This window comes from Marmota monax, unplaced genomic scaffold, assembly GCF_021218885.2.
Source record: "Marmota monax isolate L192 unplaced genomic scaffold, Marmota_monax_Labrador192_F-V1.1 WCK01_AAM20220418_F8-fsc00038, whole genome shotgun sequence".
NCBI classification, from domain to species: Eukaryota; Metazoa; Chordata; class Mammalia; order Rodentia; family Sciuridae; genus Marmota; species Marmota monax.
The window spans coordinates 9,711,346-9,733,765 of NW_026692498.1; the positions used below are offsets into that span (position 1 = coordinate 9,711,346).

Here is a 22,420-nt window from a genome sequence, read left to right on the forward strand (position 1 = left end):
ACGGGTCATAAACTCCTCAGATTTCATTCACATATAGTTCTAGGCCCTCCAGAAAAAGCCCTGAAAAAATCTGACAGAGTAAATAAAAACAAATATTTCCTGATTTCTCTATTCCCACCATTATGAGCAATACTCAAATGATCAAAGAAAATTGAAGCAAGAGATTTAGATCCTTTGGTTCAGTGTTTCAGCCCAGCATTCAGTAGCTCATCAATTTCTCCATCATCTCTGAGGGGTTGCACTTTGTCTGTCATTTGTTTCTCACCTGCAAACCCTACAACAAAATCACCCCACAATTAGTTAGGGATAGACAGATTTCTTCAGCCAAGATTTTTTATTCTCCCTGGTCTCTTCTCTCCAGAAATGCAGACTCTGCGTGTGGTTTTAGCAACTTTGGGAATTGGAGCTGTGTCTGCTGCCAGCACTGGTTCTGCTCTCCACCAAATTGAGCTCCTCCCCACTGCATTCAGGTACAAGAGCTGTCTGCTTTCCAAACAGAACTTTCTTAACTGATTGACATTTACTGCAGGGAGAAAACTGAGACTGTTTAGATGTCCAAGACATGAATTATAATAGAAATTTTAAAAGCAACTAATAACCCACAATTATTTAAAATAAACTTTATGCCTGGCAATGTTCCACGTCCTTTACTGCAGCATTTTATTGTATCTTAAGAGCCACTCTACAGGATTGGTGCTATGCATATCCTTATTTTAATAATGATGAAACTGACTAAGGAATCAATAGAGGTCAATATCACAATTAAAAGCTGGTTGTCAAAGCCCATGTGTTCCATAACTCTGCCATATTGTCTCCCAAAATGAAATGGAGTTGACAAGTGAGAACATATATATACAGATTTGTACAAGATTTTCTTTGTGTTGTTATTTTCATCCTAAGGTCAACACTGGGAGGCATCACTACAGTATTCCAGAGAACAGGGGCAATGCTGGCTCCTCTCCTGATGACCTTACTGGGTTATTTTCTCCATTTGCCCTGGATCATCTATGGAGTCATCACCCTCCTTGCTGACCTTGTTTTCTTGCCCCTTCCAGAAACCAGAAATCAGCCTCTTGTTAACACCATCCAGGATATGGAAAATAAGTAAGCAGGTGCCCTGGTTGTCACCTGAGTAGGAAGTGGCTATGTTCTATAGCTCAGTGATGAGGAAGCAAATGACCATTTGCAGCCATCTGTCCTTCACATAGGTTCAAATTTGAGCTATTTCTGCTTGACCTGTGTCTTTTATTCAGCGGCAGCTCTCCGCTACCCACAAAGCTCTATCACTCCTCTTGAAACTAGATCACATAGACCATCTTGCACCAGTACTTTAGCAGTGAAAAGGTCAAAATTAGTTCTACTGTGAATGGCACACACTCTCTGACCTTATGGGAAGCACACTGCTGGTGTTTTCCTATAAATATGTGAAGGCGCAAATACTTAATTCTCATACTCATGGTTGTGGGGAGCCATTCTCGCACATGATTGGGCACTTCCCTGATTGGGTGTGAGGTGTTCTGGCCAAATTGTGTTGGAGCTTATCCCCACCCTCTCCAGGTGCAAGAGCCTGTCCATGTGGGGGTATGACTGACCATTGACCCTGAGACCAATCACTGACCCTGACCTTGGAATGCTGCCCCCCTTGACCTTCATTGGATGGAATTTTCCCCCTGAATTTCTTGTTCCCCAATAAAAGGCCACTCCCTGGCATGCTCTCTCTCTCTCTCCTGCTAGTCCTAAGTAAGCCTTGCTGTCCCACTGGGTGGTTCGAGGTGAGAGCTAGAGGGAGGGCCATCTGGGACCTGGTCAAAAAAAAAGGTAATTGAGTCTTGTGTGTTTATTTTGATCTCACTAGTTAACTTCTATGCTACGAACCTCTTGTATGAAACCAGTGTGCTGGTCGCGCGGTGGAATTGGCGCCCAATGAGGAGGCATTTTAGCTTAACTAGATTGAGTGGGAGCATGTTATAAAGATAAAGGAATTGGTGACAATTTTGGGTCACAAAAGTACCTGGAGGTACTGAAGCAACGAGACATTAAATTAATTAAAATGGGAAATTCAACTTCTATGGATAAGGAGATGTATCTGACTATTCTAGACACCATAATTAATCAGAAAGGAAAACAGATTTAAAAAAAAACTCAGTTATTACAATTCTTAAAGGTTGTAGGTGAATTTTGCCCTTGGTTTTGTAACCAGGAAGCCCCAAATTTACTTACTTGGGAGAAACTAGGGAGGAAATTTAAAAAAAAAAAAAAAAAAAATGCCTTTCTAATGAATTACCCGGAGGCATAGAAAATATTCAGAAAACGTGGAAGGCCTTGGAAATTTGTCTTTTTGAATACATGGGCCAGAGTTCGAGGCCCCCTGAAGATCTACTGAAAGGCATTCAGAGAGCTATTAGGTCTATTAAAATGGAAAATCCGCCTGAGGCTAAGTTAATTTCTTTTCCCTTGAGCCATTTAAAAACAAAAGCTCTTGGGGCTAAACCGAAAGTTAGGAATGTGACTTTGAACTTGCAGATCAGGTTAGCCTGCAGGAAGATGATAGAGAGGAAGGTCATAGAGATCAGGGTCATAGAGAGGAAACCTCCACAGTCATAGAGAGTCCTCCAGAAGAGATAGACAATCCTCCCAGAGAGGAAAATCCGGAAGAAATTCTTAGAGAGGCACAAAGCCCTTCTCCACCACGTGGCTTAGAAGCCCAATTTCAAAATGGCAACAGCGGAGATTCTTCCCACGAGTCGCAGTCAGAGGGAGAGGAATCAGACATTGAAATTCAGGACTTACAGAGACATTTTAACAGACTGTGTTTCACATCGCCTGCCCAGGCTATTAGAATTCAGCCATTATCTGCTAAAAGGACAAAATTTAACAGGTACTCTGAATTAACAATGACTTTTCTTACCCCGTTCCAGTGAGGTATTAAGAAGGTGCAGGAGGTGGGGGAAGACATTAGCGGTTTTCAACTTTTCCCAGTTTTTGAACAGGTTAGTGACCAAGACCAAAGAGTTTGAGTTCATGCTCTAATTCCATTTAAGACTATTAAGGAATTGAAGAGTGCTTGTGAGACATATGGTCTGAATTCACCTTTTGTACAAAACTTGATTGATACCATATCCTCACAACCACTTCCAAGGAGTGACTGGATTTCATTAGCCAGATCTTGTTTGAGTGGAGGAGATTTCTTACTTTGGCTTTCTTATTGGGCTGATTTTTGTACTGAACAAGCAGAAAAAAATAGAAGACAAAATTTACAGACCCCAGTAGAAATGTTTTTAGGAATGGGTGAATTTACTGATTTGGAAAGACAGTTAAATTATGAATTTGCAGTGTATGATCAGATAACTGACTTGCTAAACGTGCCTGGAAACAAATAGTTTCCAAGGACCAGTCCAATTTAGTTCTTACCAGAGTCAAACAAGGTGCCAGTGAGCCGTATTCCGATTTTGTAGCCCGATTGTATCAGACAGCAAATAGGTCTATAGGAGACCCAGGAGCATGCGAGTTTATCGTTAAGCAATTGGCGTTGAAAATGCAAATAAATATTGTCAGGATGTTCTCAGACCCCATCGTAAAAAGGGAACAGTTTCTGAGTTTATCCGCTTGTGTTCTGAGATTGATTCCACCCATTTGCAGACAGTAACGTTAGCTGCGGCCTTGAAAGAAACCCTACAACTGCAGGAATTAGTACAAAAACCACGCGGAAGATGCTATCTCTGTGGGAGAAATAATCATTTTGCCCGAGAATGCCGCACTCGTAATTTTAAGTTCAGGGCTTCATCTACTGTTGATAATAGATATTGCAGGACTCAACCCCACGTGGCGGATCAAGATGGCGTGGATCAGCCCACCTTCTCGTCATCATTTCCTCCTAGTGGGAGAACAAAAAACTTCCGGTCGGCCCCTCCCGGGGCCGAGCAAAAATACGGGGAATTGGAGGAGGGGTCGCACAGTGTGACGTCACTGGTGCCGACCAGGACGGCCCGCCATTTTTACCGGAACATAAATCACAGACAGTTTCCTTACGACCCTCAATGACAATTGAATTGAATCCTGAATCAGGGCCAAAACAAATCCCTACTGGGATTTTCGGGCCGCTTCCTGATAATACTATAGGTTTAATTTTGGGGCGTAATAATTTAAAAGGAGCCATTGAGGTAATACCTGGAGTGATAGATTCAAGTTTTAAAGGACAATTAAATGTTACTGTAAGGTCCAATTATGCCCTAAAGCTTACTCCAAAGGATGCATTTGCCCAATTGATTTTATTGCCCTGTGATTCAGATAAACACCCGCAAGTAAATTCAGTTTCTAAACCACCAGACAGAGTGTACTGGTCTCAGTTAGTGCAAAAAGAGCGCCCTTTATTGAAACATAAAATTAATCATAAAAATTTCAAGGGTATTCTAGACACAGGTGCAGATATTTCTGTCTTTTCTAGTAGATTCTGGCCTAGGAATTGGCCCTTACATGTAGCACCAGCTAACCTAGAGGGAATTGGACAGATTTCACAGACTGCTCAAAGTGCAAATTATCTCTGTTGGGAAGATTCTGATGGGAACAGTGGAGTTTTTAAACCTTATGTGTTAGAGTCTTTACCAGCAAACCTATAGGGAAGGGATATTTTAGCAAAAATGGGATTGTTATTAGTAACTCCGAATTCTATAAGAACAATTGAGGAAGTTAATCAGAGGTATTTTCCTGGAGATGATAAGGAGACCTTTCAGGGAGAGTATCTGTTTACAAACCAGACTCCACAGCAAAAAATTAGTAAATGCTCCAAGCCAAAATTTTTACTAGGGATCCTGAGTATTTCCTTGATCCCTAAGACAGCTGAAAAAATTACCTGGCTCACAGAGGAGCCTATATGGATTTCTCAGTGGCCCATCTCAGGGGAAAAACTTAAAATAATTCATAGGTTAGTTGAGGAACAACTTCAGGCTGGTCATATAGAACCAACACTCAGTCCTTGGAATACACCTATTTTTGTTATTAAGAAAAAGTCACGAAATTGGAGGTTGCTACAGGATTTAAGGGCAATAAATCATGTAATTCAGCCTATAAGATCATTACAGCCAGGACTTTCTTCCCCCACAGCCAACCCTTTAAACTATAGCTTGATGGTAATATATTTAAAAGACTGTTTCTTCTCTATAAGGTTACATCCTGGAGATTGTGAAAAATTTGCCTTCACTGTACCAGCAATTAATTTTAAGGAACCTGTTAAAAGATATTGCTGGAAAGTACTCCCCCAGGGAATGCGTAATAGTCCTACCTTATGCCAAAAATATGTAGATCAGGTGATAGCTCCCATAAGAAATAGCTTTCCTGATGTGTATATTATTCATTTTATGGATGATATATTATTGGCTCATGCTAATCCAGAGGTACTTTCAGAAATTTTTACTCAGTTAGAGGCTTCACTTACAGCAATGGGTTTATGCATTGCTCCTCAAAAAATTCAAAAGATGCCTCCCTTTCAATATTTAGGTCAGATAATTCAAGGACGTACAATCCGTCCTCAAAATCTTCAGATAAGAGTTAAGGAGTTACATACCCTTAATGATTTTCAAAAGCTATTAGGAGATATTAATTGGCTGAGGCCATTCTTAAAACTACTTCTGAATTAAGTCCTTTATTTCAGATATTACAAGGAAATCCTTCTCCAACCTCTCCACGTCAGCTGACCTTAGAGGCTAGAACAGCCTTAAAAAGGGTTGAAAATGCAATTCAAAATGCACAGCTTACTAGAGTTGATCCTAAGGAAATAGTGTATTTATTAATATTTCCAACTGAGCATACCCCAACAGGAGCCATATGGCAAAGATTAGGAGTTATTGAGTGGATTTTTTAGCCCACTCCCATCAAAAAACATTGACTCCTTTCATGACTCTATTGCTCAATTAGTAATTAAAGGTAGAACTAGGATTTTACAATTAATTGGATCTGAGCCTAATATCATAATTATTCCATTTTCTGTTCAACAGACTAATTGGCTTTTTCAAACTTCTAGCTTATGGCAGATAGCTTTTGCTGATTTTCCTGGTCAGATAGATAGCCATTACCCTCGTAATAAGATTATCCAATTTGCATCATTAACTTCACTTATTTTTCCAAAGACTGTGTGTGCACGTCCTATAGATGAGGCCTTATCGGTGTTCACGGATGGTTCTAACTCAGGTAAAGCAGGTTTTTATAGTCATCTTCACACAGAGGTAATGCAAACTTCATATACTTCTGCCCAAAGAGCAGAGCTTCAAGCTCTTATTTGTGCCTTAAATTACTTTGCAAATGAGCCTATTAATATTTATTCTGACAGCTTATATGCAGTCGGAGTTACCAAAAATATTGAAACTTCAGTTATTGGGTATACTTCATCACAAGAGTTATCTGAATTATTTCATAATTTACAAAAGGCAGTGCTAATGCGAAAATACCCATGTTTCATAGGACACATACGGGCTCACACTAATCTTCCAGGATCTTTAGTTTCAGGTAATGACAAAGTTGATAAATTAGTAGCTTTTTGTCAACAGATGTCTTAATATGACTGTGCACAAGCTTCCCATTCCTTGCATCATCAAAATGCTTCTAGCTTACGTAAAATATTTAATATTACCAGAGAACAAGCTTGTCAAATTGTAAGCCAATGCCCTAAGTGTATTATTCACACTCCATCTCCACCATCAGGGGTAAATCCCCGTGGATTAAAACCAAATCAAATATGGCAAATGGATGTAACTCATTCCTCAATTTGGTAAGCAATGTTATGTACATGTCATAGTTGATACATATTCCAGATTTATTTTTGCCACAGCACATACTAAGGAAAATACTCAACATATAATTTCTCATTGCCTAGCAGATTTTTCTGTGTTAGGGTGCCCTATACAGATTAAAACAGATAATGCACCCAGCTTATGTAAGCTCTTCTTTTCAACAATTTTGCCAAGAATTTCAAATTAATCACAAAACAGGAATTCCTTATAACCCCCAAGGTCAAGCCATTGTGGAACGAGCTCATTTATCTATTAAGCTTCAATTACAAAAATTAAAAGGGGGGAATAGGTCTATGAATCCCCAAAATAGCCTCAATCATTCCTTGTTCATTTGAAATTTTTTAAACTGTGACGTAGAAGGTCACACTGCGGCTGAGAGGCAAATATCTCCCTCAGTAACAGGCCCTTCAGGCAGAGTTTTGTGGAAAGATTTACAGACTGGTCAATGAAAAGGCCCAGATCCAGTGATTATGTGGGGCAGAGGTCATGCTTGTATTTTTCCAGAAGATGCTTTTCGTCCTATCTGGGTGCCTGAACGCGCAATCAGACATGGAAGAGATAGAACCGAGATTCAAGCAACTGAAGATTGACCCGGAGAAGCCCCCATCCAAAAGGAAGAGATATCGAAAAAGACAGAGAAACCAGATTGACCCAGCCGAAAAGCTGATTTCATGGGAAGACGTGAAGAAGCTAACAACACAGGCTTCCCGAATAATTCGACTCCTAAGAAAGAACAGGACCCCAGTCTTGATGGTAGCTACAGTAATTGCCCTGCTGGGCTGTCAGGTAAAGGGGAATCAGATAGACACTTACTGGACATATTTCCCAGATCCACCCCTGGTACACCCAGATGTGTGGACTGGAGAATCTATTCCAGTGTTTACTAATGACTCATTCATGATGGGAGGATTTACAGATACACATATTACTCCCAATCATGTGACTAGATTTAATTATTCTGGCTACAGTGCCCAATTACCTTTGTGTTGGTCCCAAGATAAACACGCTGGCTGTCTGAAAGTATCATTTGAGGAAAAGACAGCGATTGGTAGACCTAGACTGACTAATTATTCTATTTATGGAGACTTAAAACCTTATACTAAATCAGTAATTAAGATGGGACTTTCCCATAACAAGCCAATCATTTCTGCAAAACCTCCACGGATACCCCACTGTCCAAATAGTTCTACAATTGATATTGGCACCTTTCCTAGATGGATGGATTGTGTAAATACTTTTCCTGTACAACATAAGGTGTCTAAAGATACTGGGTATATCTTAGACTGGTCTCCAAAAATTGATGAGACAATTACGAAAAAATTCTGCTAGACACCTGCAAGATTTGTTAGTAATATTTTGACTTACAGTGAGGGTGGTATTCAAAAAGATGTTTGGCACTTAATTGCTGCCTCAGAATTCTTACATTTTACAGAAAAGCCTTTACCAAAATTTGTTGGCAAGAACTGTAAGGAGGGATCTTGGCTTATGAGCCTGTGTTCAATCTCCTTATGTTTTAATTATTGGAAATGTAAAAGTTAAATGGATAGATGACAGATATGTTGTTACATGTAACAAATGTAACTTAACCAATTGTATTACTAGGTATAATGGAGGAAAAGGAGTGCTGATACTTCATCAGCCCTCTTTTGTTTTATTACCTGATAATATTTCAGAGCCATGGTATGCTGATACAGGTTTACAAGTCTTGCAGCAAATTCATGCCCAGTAGCAAGACCTAAACGTGCTATTGGAATTATAATTGTTGGTGTTTTGGCATTAGTTTCTTTCATTGCATCCACTGTTTCTGCATCTCTGACATTGTCTCAAAATATTCGCAAAATTTCTTAATAATTTAGCTCAAAATACTTCCAAGGCTCTGTGTAATCAAGTAAATATTGATGAAAGGATTGAGACTAAATTAAACGCCTTAGAGGCGACTGTTAGAGACATAGGTAATGAACTTTCAGCTTTCAAATTTAAAGAAAGGCTTAAATGCCACGCAAATTATAAATATGTGTGTGTTACAGCTGCCAAGTACAATGCTTCTCTCTCGGATTGGGAGAAGGTTAAAAACCATTTGTTAGGTATTTGGCAAAATAATAATAATAGCTTGGATCTTTTGGAACTTCATCACCATATCCAAGACATTCAAATCCTTCTTCTTTGGCTAACCAAATATTGAAGGAGTTAAATGGATTTAACCCTGGAAATATTCTTAAACACTCAGCCTGATACATTATTGGATTGTTCTCTTTGCTGTAAATTCTCTTTTGTGTTGTAATTATAGGATGGCGAGTCTTCGGAACAAGAATACAGAAACTCAAAAAAGAGTGAACCACCGCCTGATTTTTAAGAGGAAAAAGGGGGAATATGTGGGGAGCCATTCTTGCACATGATTGGGCACCTCCCTGATTGGGTGTGAGGTGTTCTGGCCAAATTGTGTTGGAGCTTATCCACACCCTCTCCAGGTGCAAGAGCCTGTCCGTGTGGGGGTGTGACTGACCATTGACCCTGAGACCAATCACTGACCCTGACCTTGGAATGCTGCCCCCCTTGACCTTCATTGGATGGAATTTTCCCCTGAATTTCTTGTTCCCCAATAAAAGGCCACTCCCTGGTGTGCTCTCTCTCTCTCTCTCTTTCTCCTGCTAGTCTTGAGTAAGCCTTGCTGCCTCACCAGGTGGTTCGAGGCGAGAGCTAGAGGGAGGGCCATCTCGGACCTGGTCAAAGAAAAAGGTAACTGAGTCTTGTGTGTTTATTTTGATCTCACTAGTTAACTTCTATGCTACGAACCTCTTGTATGAAACCAGCGTGCTGGTCGTGCAGTGGAATGGTATTATCAGGCATGAGTGTTGGATATGTAATGGGGAGGAAATGAGCTTGCATCAAAGACACAAACTTGATTACTGCTTCAGTCAGAAAGGATTGTGAGACTAAAACAGAACAACCTTACTTAAAAAAATGACAACGTATCTAAAGGAAGTGGATCCTATAAGATTTAATCCAATTCAATGCCATAGGTATTGGAAATTTTGAAGAGAGAGAAACCGAGCAAATGGAATGACAGAATTTGAAATGAGGAAAAATAAGAAAATGCCCTTAGAAATTTCCATTTTCCCTTTGAATTTTCCAAAGATGTCATTGGTCAAATGTCTAAAGAGACAAGGGTAAGAGTAGCAATACTCAACACTGTCTTCCCAGGCATTTCCAGATATCAGGCACAATGGTGTCTAGGGAGTATTGGATTACAAAGCTATCAAGAAGAGCTTGTTACAAAACTTGTCATATAGCTTTGTAGGGTATGTGCACTTTGCAGGGTATGTGCACTTATTCTACATCTTTGTTTGTTTTATTATTTCTTTTTCCCAGCACAAAATATTCAAGAAAAGTAAAGCAGGAAGATACTTCCATGAAAGTAATACAGTTTTAAGGAGTTCCCAAGAGTAATCCAAAGAAGAGCAAAATGAGGGGGGGGAAGTCTAGATTGTTCATTATACTGACAAAACTAGCCAAAAATAAAATGGACAAATGAATGCCACCTACAATCACTAAATATACAAGATCTTCTCAAAGTATTCATGAGTTTATATAATTTCACCAAACAATTGTTGGTTTGGGGGGAAGACATTGCAAAAATAGTTTGAAATTAATAATAGAACTAAAAGAAGTTTTGTTTCCACGATCCAGCAGTCCCATTACTTGGTATACATACAAAAGAGAGAGAGTTTGTATGCTAAAAAGATACCTGCACTTCCATGCTTATTGTAGCACACCTCAGTGTCCATCAAAAGATAAATGGATAAAGAAAGTGTATTTGTATTACATGAAATGGAACACTACTTTATCATAAAAATGAAGAAGGGCTAGGGTTTATGGCTCAGTGGTAAAGTGCTCATTTGGCATGCATGAGGCACTAGGTTCAATCCTCAGCACCACATAAAAATAAAATAATGATATTGTGCACTTAAAACTAAAAATAAATATTTTTTTTTAAAAATGAAGAGGGCGTGGGACTGTGGCACAGTGGCAGAGCACCTGCCTCGCACATGTGAAGTACTGGGTTCAATTCTCAGCACCACATAAAAATAAATAAATAAAATTAAGATATTTTTTTAAATAAAATAAAATAAATGAAGAAAATTCTGCCGTTTGCAATAACACAAATGGACCTGGAGGATCTTATGTTAAGTACAGTACACACAGAGAATGACAAATAGGGTGTAACTCACTCATATGTAAAATCTAAAAAAGTGTTGATCTCAAAATAGAATAGATGGTGATCTCTAGAGCCTGGGGCAGTTGAGTGGGGGAGTAGATGGAGGATGATCAAAGGATACAAAATTACAATTAAGTAAGAGGAATAAATTCAGAGATCTGTTGTACAATATAATGAATATAGTTAAAGACAGCATACTGTATTCTTGAAAAATGCTAAGAGGATGGTTAAGTGCTATCACCATAAAGAAATGATAGTCATCATTTCATATGAGGTAATGCATGGGGTAATTAGCTATATTTAACCACTACACAATGACTATGTACTTCAAAACATCATGTTGTACACAATGAACACATAATTTTATATGTCACTATAAATAAATAAACTTGAAAACAAGAAAAAGTAGTAACCAAGGGGCTGGCTCATATATCATGAAACATGTGCTACATTTTATAAAAATTACAGTGATCCAGACAGTAGTAGTATATGCCACCACAAATCATAATAATTCCAAAAACATACTCTTGAATGAATAGACACTTAATATATGAAATTTTTGGTGCCAAAAATCACTTATCAATTGAAATATTATGTAATAAATAATATTAATGAGCTCTCTGGAAATAAATTCACAAAAAATTTTGCAATGTCTCTTTTGGTGGTAATATTTTATTGTTTTCCTCTGGATTCTTTCTGGCTTCACATTTTAAACAAACCACTTGAAATATTGTAAATATTATCATATATTAAAGAACTATTGACATGATTGATGACTTCAACATATGCATGTGTATATGTATTTAATTTATAATTAGTAATAAAATTGTACTTCAATACAAAGACAGGCAAAAAACAAGAGCAAATAATCTTCAGAGGAAAAAAGCCACATAAAAAAATAAATATAAAAAAAGATGTCCAAATTTGTGATCAAAGAAATACACACTAAAATGAAGTACCAACTTTCATTTGCCAAAACAACAAAAATTATTAAACCTATTATTTAGGGGCTGGGGATGTGGCTCAAGTGGTAGCGCACTCGCCTGGCATGTGTGAGGCACTGGGTTCGATCCTCAGCACCACATAAAAATAAAATAAAGATAGATATCATGTCCACCTAAAACTAAAAAATAAATATTTTTAAAAACTATTATTTATTCTCCAGGTAGGTGAGGTACAGTGAAATGGAAATTCATATAACACATGACCTCGATACAAATTGCAAAGCCATAGTGATCAAAACAGCATGGTACTTGTATAAAAACACACACACAGCAGTGGAACAGAACAGAAAATCCAGAAATTAATTCTCATATTTATAGACATTTGATTTTTTTTTACAAATGCACCAAGAACATACCTTGAAGAAAAGACCATTGCTTCAACAAATCATGCTGGGAAAACTGAATATGCACATACAGAAGAATTAAACTATACCCCTATTTCTCACCATATACAAAAATCAACTCAAAGTGGATCAAGAACCTAAATGTAAGTGCTGAAACTATGAAACCACTAAAAGAAAACATAAGAAAAATAGTTCAAGACATTGAAATTGGAAAAACAATTTTTGGATAGAACCCCCCCAATGCACAGTGAAAGCAAAACCAGACAAGATAATATCAAACCAAGAAGTTTCTGCACAGCAAAGGAACCAGTCAAGACAACCTACGGAATGGGAGAAAATATTTATAAACTATTCATCAGAAAAAGGGGTTAATATCCAGATGATTGGATGTCAGCCACTCAATAACAGAGAAAAACTGATTTTACAATAGGCAAATGAGCTAAATAGATGATTCTCAAAAAAGACATACAAATGGCCAACAAGTATATGAAAAAAATGTTCAACATAGTTGAACAATGTTCACTAGTCATCAGGGAAATGCAAATCAAAACTACAAGGAGATATCTCTCACCCTGGTTAAATTTGCTATGATCAAAAAGACAAAAATTACAAATGCTAGCCAAGATGCAGAGAAGGGATAAATTTCATACACGGTTGGTGGAAATATTAACTGGTATAACCATTGTGGAAAATGGCATATTGAGTCCTCAAAAAATAAAAAACAGAATTATCCCATGATATAGTAATCCCACCACTAGGTATATTTATCCAAAGGAAAGGAAATCATTCTATAAATGAGATATCTGCATGCTCATGTTTACTGCAATACTAAGCCCAATACACAAGCCATGTATTTAACAAGATGTCAAAGATGATTATTTGAATGGAATTTTTTTAAAAAACAATAAAAAAGAGGATCTGGGCATGTGGTAGTCTATGAGGCTCACTGCAAATAATGTAGCAGTGATGTCCCTGAGGCAGGTGAGTGCCACAGACGGGGCCTGGCCAGCAGCAAGGTGGCCTAGGCTTTTGCCTCCCTCCAGTTCCCTAGAAGCAGGTGGCACCCAGCACTGAAGCAGAAAACCAGAGGTGTCTCTCCCCAACCTCAGCCTGGGCCAGAGGAAGATGGCAACTTGGGTAGCTGGAGGCAGGTTCATTGCCCAAGAATGGGAGTTGTATTCACTTGGACATGAAGACGTTTTAATCACCAGGAGTGATTAATCATTGTTTAATCATTGTTTAGTTGGAAAGTACAGGGAAAACTAACATTCTCTACAAATTTTCTGTGAATTAAGTTGTAGATTGTACAATAAAAGGAAATGTAGAAGAGAGGGTGATAAATAATACACATTCTCAACGTTGGGTATTAATGGACAAAGAATCCATCCATTCCCCCTAGAACACTTGTTCTGCTAACACAGAGTTTGTACTAGCTGTAATGGACATAAAGAGGGCTTCTATAACTAGAGAAGAACTCTCTTAAAATGTTCAGTGCATCAGAACCTAAAAAAAAAAACTAGGGTTGTCAGTTTTTCCTAATAAGCAAGATGTTAAAGAATTCATGGATGTAGCATAAATCTCCCACTCTTTGAAATAAGTAGTGTCTATTTTTCTTTTTATCAAAAAAGTTAAGAACAGATTATGATAAATATATCTAAATCATTAACTTTTGCAGCCCTAATGTGTGTTCTTGGCACATTTGTCAAAGATCAGCTCCTTTAAAAAGAGTCTATGGTGGGATGGGGTTGTAACTCAGTGGTAGAGCACTTGCCTTGCACATGTGAGGCCTTGGGTTCGATCCTCAGCACCACATAAAAATAAATAAATAAATAAAAATTGTATCCATCTACAACTAAAAATATATTTTTTAAAAAAAGAGTCTATGGGAAGAGGACAGTAAAGATCTTCTCATCTTTGGATGTGATCTCATCCATTCAAGAATCTCATCAATGGAGACTATTATTAGAAGTTGGTGAATCTATAGAGATGAATGTTTTAGATATATTGATCTAATGGTTTAGATATATTTATCATAAACTGTTCTAAATTTTTGATAAGAAGAAAAGTCAACATTACTTATTTTTAAAACAAAGATGAAGTCTTACCTTCCAATTTGTTTTCTCATTAGTTCCTTCCAAGATATTTAGGCTCTGATTGACATTTTTCCCAGGACACTGTGTAGCCTGTGGTAAATAAGCAGGGAGAGGAAAGTACTCTCATAGGTGAGAGAGAATTTGGAGTGGTACAAAAATTGGTAGAAGCTGAGTAATTTTTGAGTGTAGTATTCCAAGTGAAAGCAGCCAAAGATAAGGATAGGGGAAAATTAGGCCATATTAGTTTCCTACAGCTATCATAAAGTACTAAAGCTTAATGACTTTAAACAATGTAAAATTTATTCTTTCAGAATTCTGGAGCCTGGAAGTTCAAAACCAAGGAGCCATCAGGGCCATGCTCCCTTTAAAAGCTCTAAGGGAAGATCACTCATTTCCTCTTCCTCACTAAAAATTCTTGGATTTCTTGGATTTCTAGTAAATACATCACTGCAATTTCTACCTACATTATCTCATGATGTTCTGACTATATATCTATATCCAAAGTTCTCTTCCAATAAGGACTCCAGTCATTAGAGGGGCACACTCTAATCAGTATTAACTTCTTAGTTTTATTACATCTGCAAAGACCCTGTTTCCAAACAAGTCCACACTCATAGGTCCCAAGGTTTAGGATTCAGCATATATCTTTAGATGGCACAGTTCATCCACAACAGCCTACCCTCTGGCACCCCAAAATTCATATTCTTCCTGTGTGCATTCACCCCACTTGACATCCCCAAATGTCTTAACCCATTACAGAATCAACCCTGAGTCCAAAATCTTAACTAAACATCAACTCAAAAGTCCCAAATCTTATCATTTAATCATATAAATTAGGAATGGGTGAGAAACCTGAAAAACTAGGAGAAAAGTTACCTGTTTCCAAAATACAATGGTGGAACAGACACAGGGTAGATATTCCCATTCCAAAAGGAAGAGAATGAGGGGCTGGGGTGTAGCTCAGTGGAAGAGCACCTGCCTAGCATCTGTGAGGCACTGGGTTCAACCCTTGGCACTGCATAAAAAATAAATAAAATAAAGGTCCATCAATGACTAAAATGTTTTTTTAAACATAGGAAAAGGTGAGAGGAATGAAGGGATTACTAAAGTATATTGGGGATACAGCAGAGTAAATTCCACAAGGATTTAAGACCTGAGAATAATTCTCTGGGGCTCAGTCCTCTAACCTCTGAGCCCTCCATGATAACAGTCAAACCCCTGGCTTCCACATCAGTGGCTCTGCACTAGGAATCATTTCTCTTTTGTTTTCTGCTCCTGTTCCTTTCATTTTAATCTGACAGTGTTCCTGCTGGAAGGAAGGAAGGAAGGAAGGAAGGAAGGAAGGAAGGAAGGAAGGAAGGAAGGAAGGAAGGAAGGAAGGCTTGTGATTTTTCACAAGTGTCAGGAGAGATTCACTTCATTTGACAAGAGGGTTATCAAAAAATCCTACCCAGATAACCCCATCTCTATTCCTGGCTTATGCTGAATGGTTGATTATAACAACAAGTCACATATTTATTCTCTTTATCAAATGGTTTTTCAGCCATATCCTGGGTTCTATTTCCAGACATGCTATGTGAACAAGCTCAGAATTTTTTTATCAAGTGCTGGTTCCTTTTTGGTTAACTGTTCAATCCTGGATTTACCTCTTTCTTCTCACATTTTGCCATAAATAGCAAAGAGAAAACAAGTTTCACATTGCTTGGAAATTTTCTCTGATAAATATCCAAGTCTATCACTTACAAATTCTACTTTGGACCCAAGAGCAGAACTCAATTTGGCCAAGTTTTCTGTGCACTTTATAAAAAGTATTGCCTTGTAATAGTTCAGAATAAATGAGTGACTAATGGATCTATTAACCAACCATTTAGCAGAAGACAGGAATAGAAATGGCATTATCCAAACAGCATTTATGGATAATGTCTATTGGTGTGGATCTCCTTGACACCTATGGAGAATCAACAAGATTTTTGATAATTTTACCAGAAGGAACACTGCATTACTGAACTGGAAGGGACAGATACCTCTGTTATTCATATTTCTAGATACCAACATTTCATTTATGATGATGGAAGCTTTTTCTGTTCTCCTTACATCTATCCAAGCCTTCATCAGAACCAACTTTAACATCTGTATTTTGTTCCAAGGGAATCTAGACTTTTTCTACTATATTCCTCAAAACTATCATATCCTCTACTTCTTACTGGATTCCAGTTCCACCTCCACATTTTTTGGTATTTGTTATAACAGTATTCCCACCCCTAAATTCTATATTAATACGCTAAGTGCTAACATAAAAAGCACCACTAACTTCATACTTTAAAACAACATAAACTGATTCTCTCAGATATCTTGGAACTAGATATTCAAAATCAAGGCATCAGCAGGACCATGTTCCAATAAAGCCCCTAGGCTTTATTGCTGGCATATTTCTAGCTTTTAATGGTTGCCAACAATTCTTGGGTTCCTTGAGTTGTAGATGAATTACCCAAATCCTTGCCTCCATCACAGAATTAGGGCACACTCTAACCAAACATGAGCTTATCTTAACTTTACTACATCTTCAAAGACCCCATTTCCAAACAAGACCTCATTCACAGGTACCTAGGGTTAGAACTTCTAAATATCTCTGAGAAGGAAAAGTCAACTCATAGGGCCTCATTGCAAAGAATCTTACAAGGTGTGTTAGAGACATTGGAGTTAATTAATATTTAAGTGTTTAAACTCTTTGGGGTCAAATTTTTCATCTATGACCAAAAGACCTTACAAGAACAACATAGTTTAAAACAAAGTTTATTTTGGCTTAGTTTCAGAGGTCTCAGTTCATGGATAGCCTTCTCTGTAGATCTGGGCCCAAGGTGAGGCAGAACTTCATGGCACAAGGGCATAGCAGAGGAAAGCAGCTCAGGACATGGCAACAGGAAGCCAAGAGATCTTTGCTTACCAGGGACAATATATAAACCACAAAGATATGCCCCCAGTGATCTACTTCCTCCAGCCACAACCTACCTGCCTACAGCGATCACCCAGTTAATCCATATCAGTGGATTATAATCCACTGATTAGGTGAAAGTTCTCATAGTGTAGTCATTTTGCCTCAGAACACTCTTGCATTATCTCACACATGAGCTTTTGGAGGACACCTGTACTTTCATCTCCTAACACCTGCCTCACATACATTATGCTTCATAAAGTTTACCATATCTGTGATTTTCTCACAAAAATTTTACAGAGGCACCAAGCACAGTGGGGTGCATACCTGTAATCCAAGTGACCTGAGAAACTGAGCCAGCCTCAGCAACTTAGTGAGACCCTGTCTTTAAAAAAATGGGGGATTTCCCTGTATAGTTGATCTTTTGCTTCTTGGATTTGTTTATGTAATTCATTGTTGAAGTGATCTTTCATTGTCTGATTTTGCTGTCTGATGTCTTCCTTGAGACTCCAGATCATCTGAAGCATGTATATCCTGAATTCTTTATCTGACATTCCATCTGCTGCAGCTATTACCTCTTCTAACGTTGAGTTGACCTGCAATGCTTGTGGTCCTTTCTATACAAAGAACTCAAAAAATTAGACAATAAGAGAACAAACAACCCAATCAACAAATGGGCCAAGGACCTGAACAGACACTTCTCAGAGGAGGACATACAATCAATCAACAAGTACATGAAAAAATGCTCACCATCTCTAGCAGTCAGAGAAATGCAAATCAAAACCACCCTAAGATACCATCTCACTCCAGTTAGATTGGCAGCCATTATGAAGTCAAACAACAACAAGTGCTGGAGAGGATGTGGGTAAAAGGGTACAATTGTACATTGCTGGTGGGACTGCAAATTGGTGCAGCCAATTTGGAAAGCAGTATGGAGATTTCTTGGAAAGCTGGGAATGGAGCCACCATTTGACCCAGCTATTCCCCTTCTCGGTCTATTCCCTAAAGACCTAAAAAGAGCATGCTACAGGGACACTGCTACATCGATGTTCATAGCAGCACAATTCACAATAGCTAGACTGTGGAACCAACCTAGATGCCCTTCAATGGATGAATGGATAAAAAAAATGTGGCATTTATACACAATGGAGTATTACTCTGCATTAAAAAATGACAAAATCATAGAATTTACAGGGAAATGGATGGCATTAGAGCAGATTATGCTAAGTGAAGCTAGCCAATCCCTAAAAAACAAATGCCAAATGTCTTCTTTGATATAAGGAGAGTAACTAAGAACAGAGTAGGGTCGAAGAGCATGAGAAGAAGATTAACATTAAACAGGGATGAGAGGTGGGAGGGAAAGGGAGAGAGAAGGGAAAATGCATGGAAATGGAAGGAGACCCTCAGAGTTATACAAAAGTACATACAAGAGGAAGTGAGGGGAAGGGGAAAAATAATATAAGGGGGACAAACGAATGTCAGTAGAGGGAGCAGAGAGAGAAGAGGGGAGGGGAGGGGAGGGGAGGGGAGGGGAGGGGAGGGGGGATAGTAGAGGATAGGAAAGGCAGCAGAATACAACAGACACTAGTATGGCAATATGTAAATCAATGGATGTGTAACTGATGTGATTCTGCAATCTGTATATGGGGTAAAAATGGGAGCTCATAACCCACTTGAATCAAATTGTGAAATATGATATATCAAGAACTATGTAATGTTTTGAACAGCCAACAATAAAAAATTTAAAAAAAAATAAATAAATAAAATAAAATAATGAATGAAGATACCGTGAAAAAAAAAAAATGGGGGATTTAGCTCAGTGGTAGAGTGCCCCTGGGTTCTGGGTTCAAAACCCAGTCTGCGTGTGGGGTGTTTGGGTGGGTGTGTGTGTGTGTGTGTGTACAGTTTAGGTCCAAAATATACCATCTAGGTCAACCTCATACACAGCATAGGAAGCCACTGTACTTGGAATATATGACACCCTAGCTTTCATTCTGAGTTACAGGAATTCTGTCAGGAATTTTCAGGATACTCAGGTCACTCTTTCAATAGTCAACATCTATTGGGTCTGTTCAACCATGAAAGAACTAACATGTCCTTTCCTTCCTAAACTTTATGTTTCTTGTCCCATGTGCCTAGATTAGGAGAGCCCTAGTTTCTTTCTCTTTCTCTTTCCCTCCCCCCACCCTCTCTCTCTCTTCCTCTCCCTCCCTCTTCTTTCTTCTTATGTGTCTTTCTTAATTCATATAACAAATGTTAATGAAGGCAAACTTGTGTTTGGATTACAAATTTGAATAATCAGATTATTCTTTTTTCAGTGAGCACATGGCCTAGAAAAACAAATGGTTAAGACCAGTGATTACTGAGCAGTATGAAGGATAATCTGATAGATGTGTCTACATGTGAGGAAAGCCTCCATGAAATTACTGCCCTGGGAATTCAGGGCAATAATTTCATAGAGGAATAAGACAGGCCTTCTGCTCTCCTGTAGCTTACATTTTAGTTGGAAAGTGAGTCAAGGAGTAGGTAAACAAAGATTTTTAAAAAGTCTGATAGTGATAACTATCATATCCTCTACTTCTAAAGGAAACACATGGGGTAAGGGGACTAAGAGTGGCCTGGGTCAGAGAGGGAACCTGCTTTAGATAGATTGGTCAGGGAAATTTCTGAAGAAGAGGCATTTGAACCAAGACATGAAAGATGATGGTGAGGATGTTGTGGAATGGGAGATGATCAAGGGTTCAAGGGGCAAAGGGAACAGCAGATGGACATTCTCCAAGGAAAGGACCAGCTTCATGACACAGGCAGAGGAGGAAAGTGTGAACAAAGGACCGGGGAAGAGGAGATGGTGAGACAAATGAATGTAGAGTCCAGATGCACAAATACGAAGGCCTGGTCAGACTGGAATGCCAAAAGATTTCTGCGGCAATGTTTACGATTTAATGTTTTAAGCATTACTCTGACTGCTTTACGAAGAATAAAGAGCAAGAGAGGCAGCAGGAAGAACAACTAGACTATTACTGAAATAATTGTGTTTGTTTGTTTGTTAGCAATGGGCAGACGTTGATGCTTAAGTGGTATTTTCTCCAGCTGGACATCTCTGAGACCTTTGTTTCTACATTTCACATTTACTGCTCTCTGTGCTTCCTGAAAGAATTTTTGGCCTTGACTAGCATGTCCAAGAGTAGTTAGCTCAGTAAGTCGACATCTACTGAAACTAATTTTAAAGGCCCACCTTTGTCTGAAATGATAATCATAGGTAGGCATTGTTTCAGTGTTGGAGTGGACTGTGCCCCAATCCCAAGCTACGATACTTGGCTTCTGTGAATTGTGCTGCTAAACATGAGTATTCAAGTATCACTATAATATGCTAACCTTAGTTCTGGATAAATATGACTTTAGAATTAGACTAGAATTGGGGCATTCAGTGGTTCCAGTTCTAATCTTTTGAGGAAACTCCATATTGACTTTCATAATGCATGTACTAATTTAAAATTCCATCAACAATGCATAATTTTCTCTTTTTCTCTGCATCCTCACCAGTATTGTTTCTTTTAATCTTAATGATTGCTATTCTAATTGGAGTGAGATAAATTTTCAGTGTACTTTTGATTTGTGTTTCTCTGATTGCTAAAGATGTTGAAAATTTTTTCATTTATTTGTTGACCATTTATTTATATTTCTTCTTTTGCAAAATGTCTGTTTAGATTGCCCATTTATTGATGTGTTATATGGTTTTCTGGTAGCCTTTTTTTAGTTATTTTTATATTCTGGATATTAATCCTCTGTCAAAAAAGTGACTGGAAAAGATTTTTCCACCTTTCATTCACACTTTTGTTTCCTTTGTTCTGCAGAAGCTTTTAAATTTTATGCTGTCCCATTTATTGCTTCTGAGGTTTATTTCCTGAGCTTTAGGAGTACTTAGAGGAAGTTGATGCCTATACCTATATGTTGGACCTTTGACCCTTTGTTTTCTTTTATCAGTTGCAGAGTTTCTAGTCTAATTCTAAAGTCATTGGTCCACTTGGAGTTGACCTTTGTGCACAGTGAGAAATGGAAATCAAGTTTCATTCTTCTATATACGGCTATTCAGTTTTTCCAGACCCATCTGTTTAAAAGGCTGTCTTTTCTCCAAACTATGCTTTAGGCACCTTCATCAAGGATCAAATAACTATCATTGTGGGTTTGTCTCTGTGTCATCTAGTCTATTGCATTCTACATGTCTGTTTTTGTGCTAATACCATGCAGGTTTTCTTACTATAGCTCTAGAGTATAATAGGGAGTCAGGAATTGGGGTACCTCCAACATTGCTCCCACCCCACCCCTTAGAATTACATTGGATATTCTAGGTCTTTTATTCTTCCATAAGAACTTTAGAACTGTTTTTTCTAGTTCTGTGAAGAATGTCATTGGTATCTTGATGGGAATCACATTGAATATGTAGATTACTTTTGGTAATATGACCATTTTAACAATATCAATTCTGCCTGTCCAAGAATAGGAGAGAGAGATGTTTCCAACTCTAGTATCTTTTTCAATTTCTTTCCTCAATTCTATAATTCTCATTGTAGAGGTCTTTCATATCCTTGGTTAGAGCTGTTCCTAGGGTTTGATTTATTATAATTTACTTTACATTTTGTTGTACTTTTTACTCTTTATGAGATGATTGTGAATGATATTGCTTTACTTATTCTTTAGTGGATTTCTAGTTGGTGTAGAGAAAAACTCTTGATTTTTATATGTTGATTTTATATCTGAGTTAGGAGTTCAGTGACATCAAGATGGCAGAGGCAGGCCCTAAGAAAAATTAATCAACTTGCTCCTGAAGAACCAGGTCAAAGAAGGAATTAAACCAGAAACGTTTTAAAATCTTAAGAGAAATAAAATGGAAACACAAAATACCAAAACTTATGGGATGTAGAAAAAAAGATATTCTTAAGGGAAATTTTTTAGCAATAAATGCCTAATGAAGAGAAAGAAAATTTCTCACACAAGCATCCTAGCTTTCTACATAAAGGATTCAAAAATGGAGAATAACCTAAGCAGAGT

The 22,420-nt window shown here is 38.0% G+C and overlaps 1 protein-coding gene and 1 pseudogene across 1 annotated transcript; both read left to right on the top strand.

Annotated features, from left to right (window-relative positions):
• Positions 1-10,212, top strand: part of LOC124092705 (steroid transmembrane transporter SLC22A24-like) — a 34,736-nt pseudogene extending 24,524 nt beyond the window's left edge.
• Positions 2,766-9,074, top strand: LOC131424205 (endogenous retrovirus group K member 19 Env polyprotein-like). Its single transcript, XM_058579555.1, has 2 exons — positions 2,766-2,878; positions 7,287-9,074. The coding sequence occupies exon 2, from the start codon at positions 7,290-7,292 to the stop codon at positions 8,109-8,111; it is 822 nt and encodes a 273-aa protein (XP_058435538.1). The 5' UTR covers positions 2,766-2,878; positions 7,287-7,289; the 3' UTR covers positions 8,112-9,074.
• Positions 10,213-22,420: the final 12,208 nt, after the last annotated feature.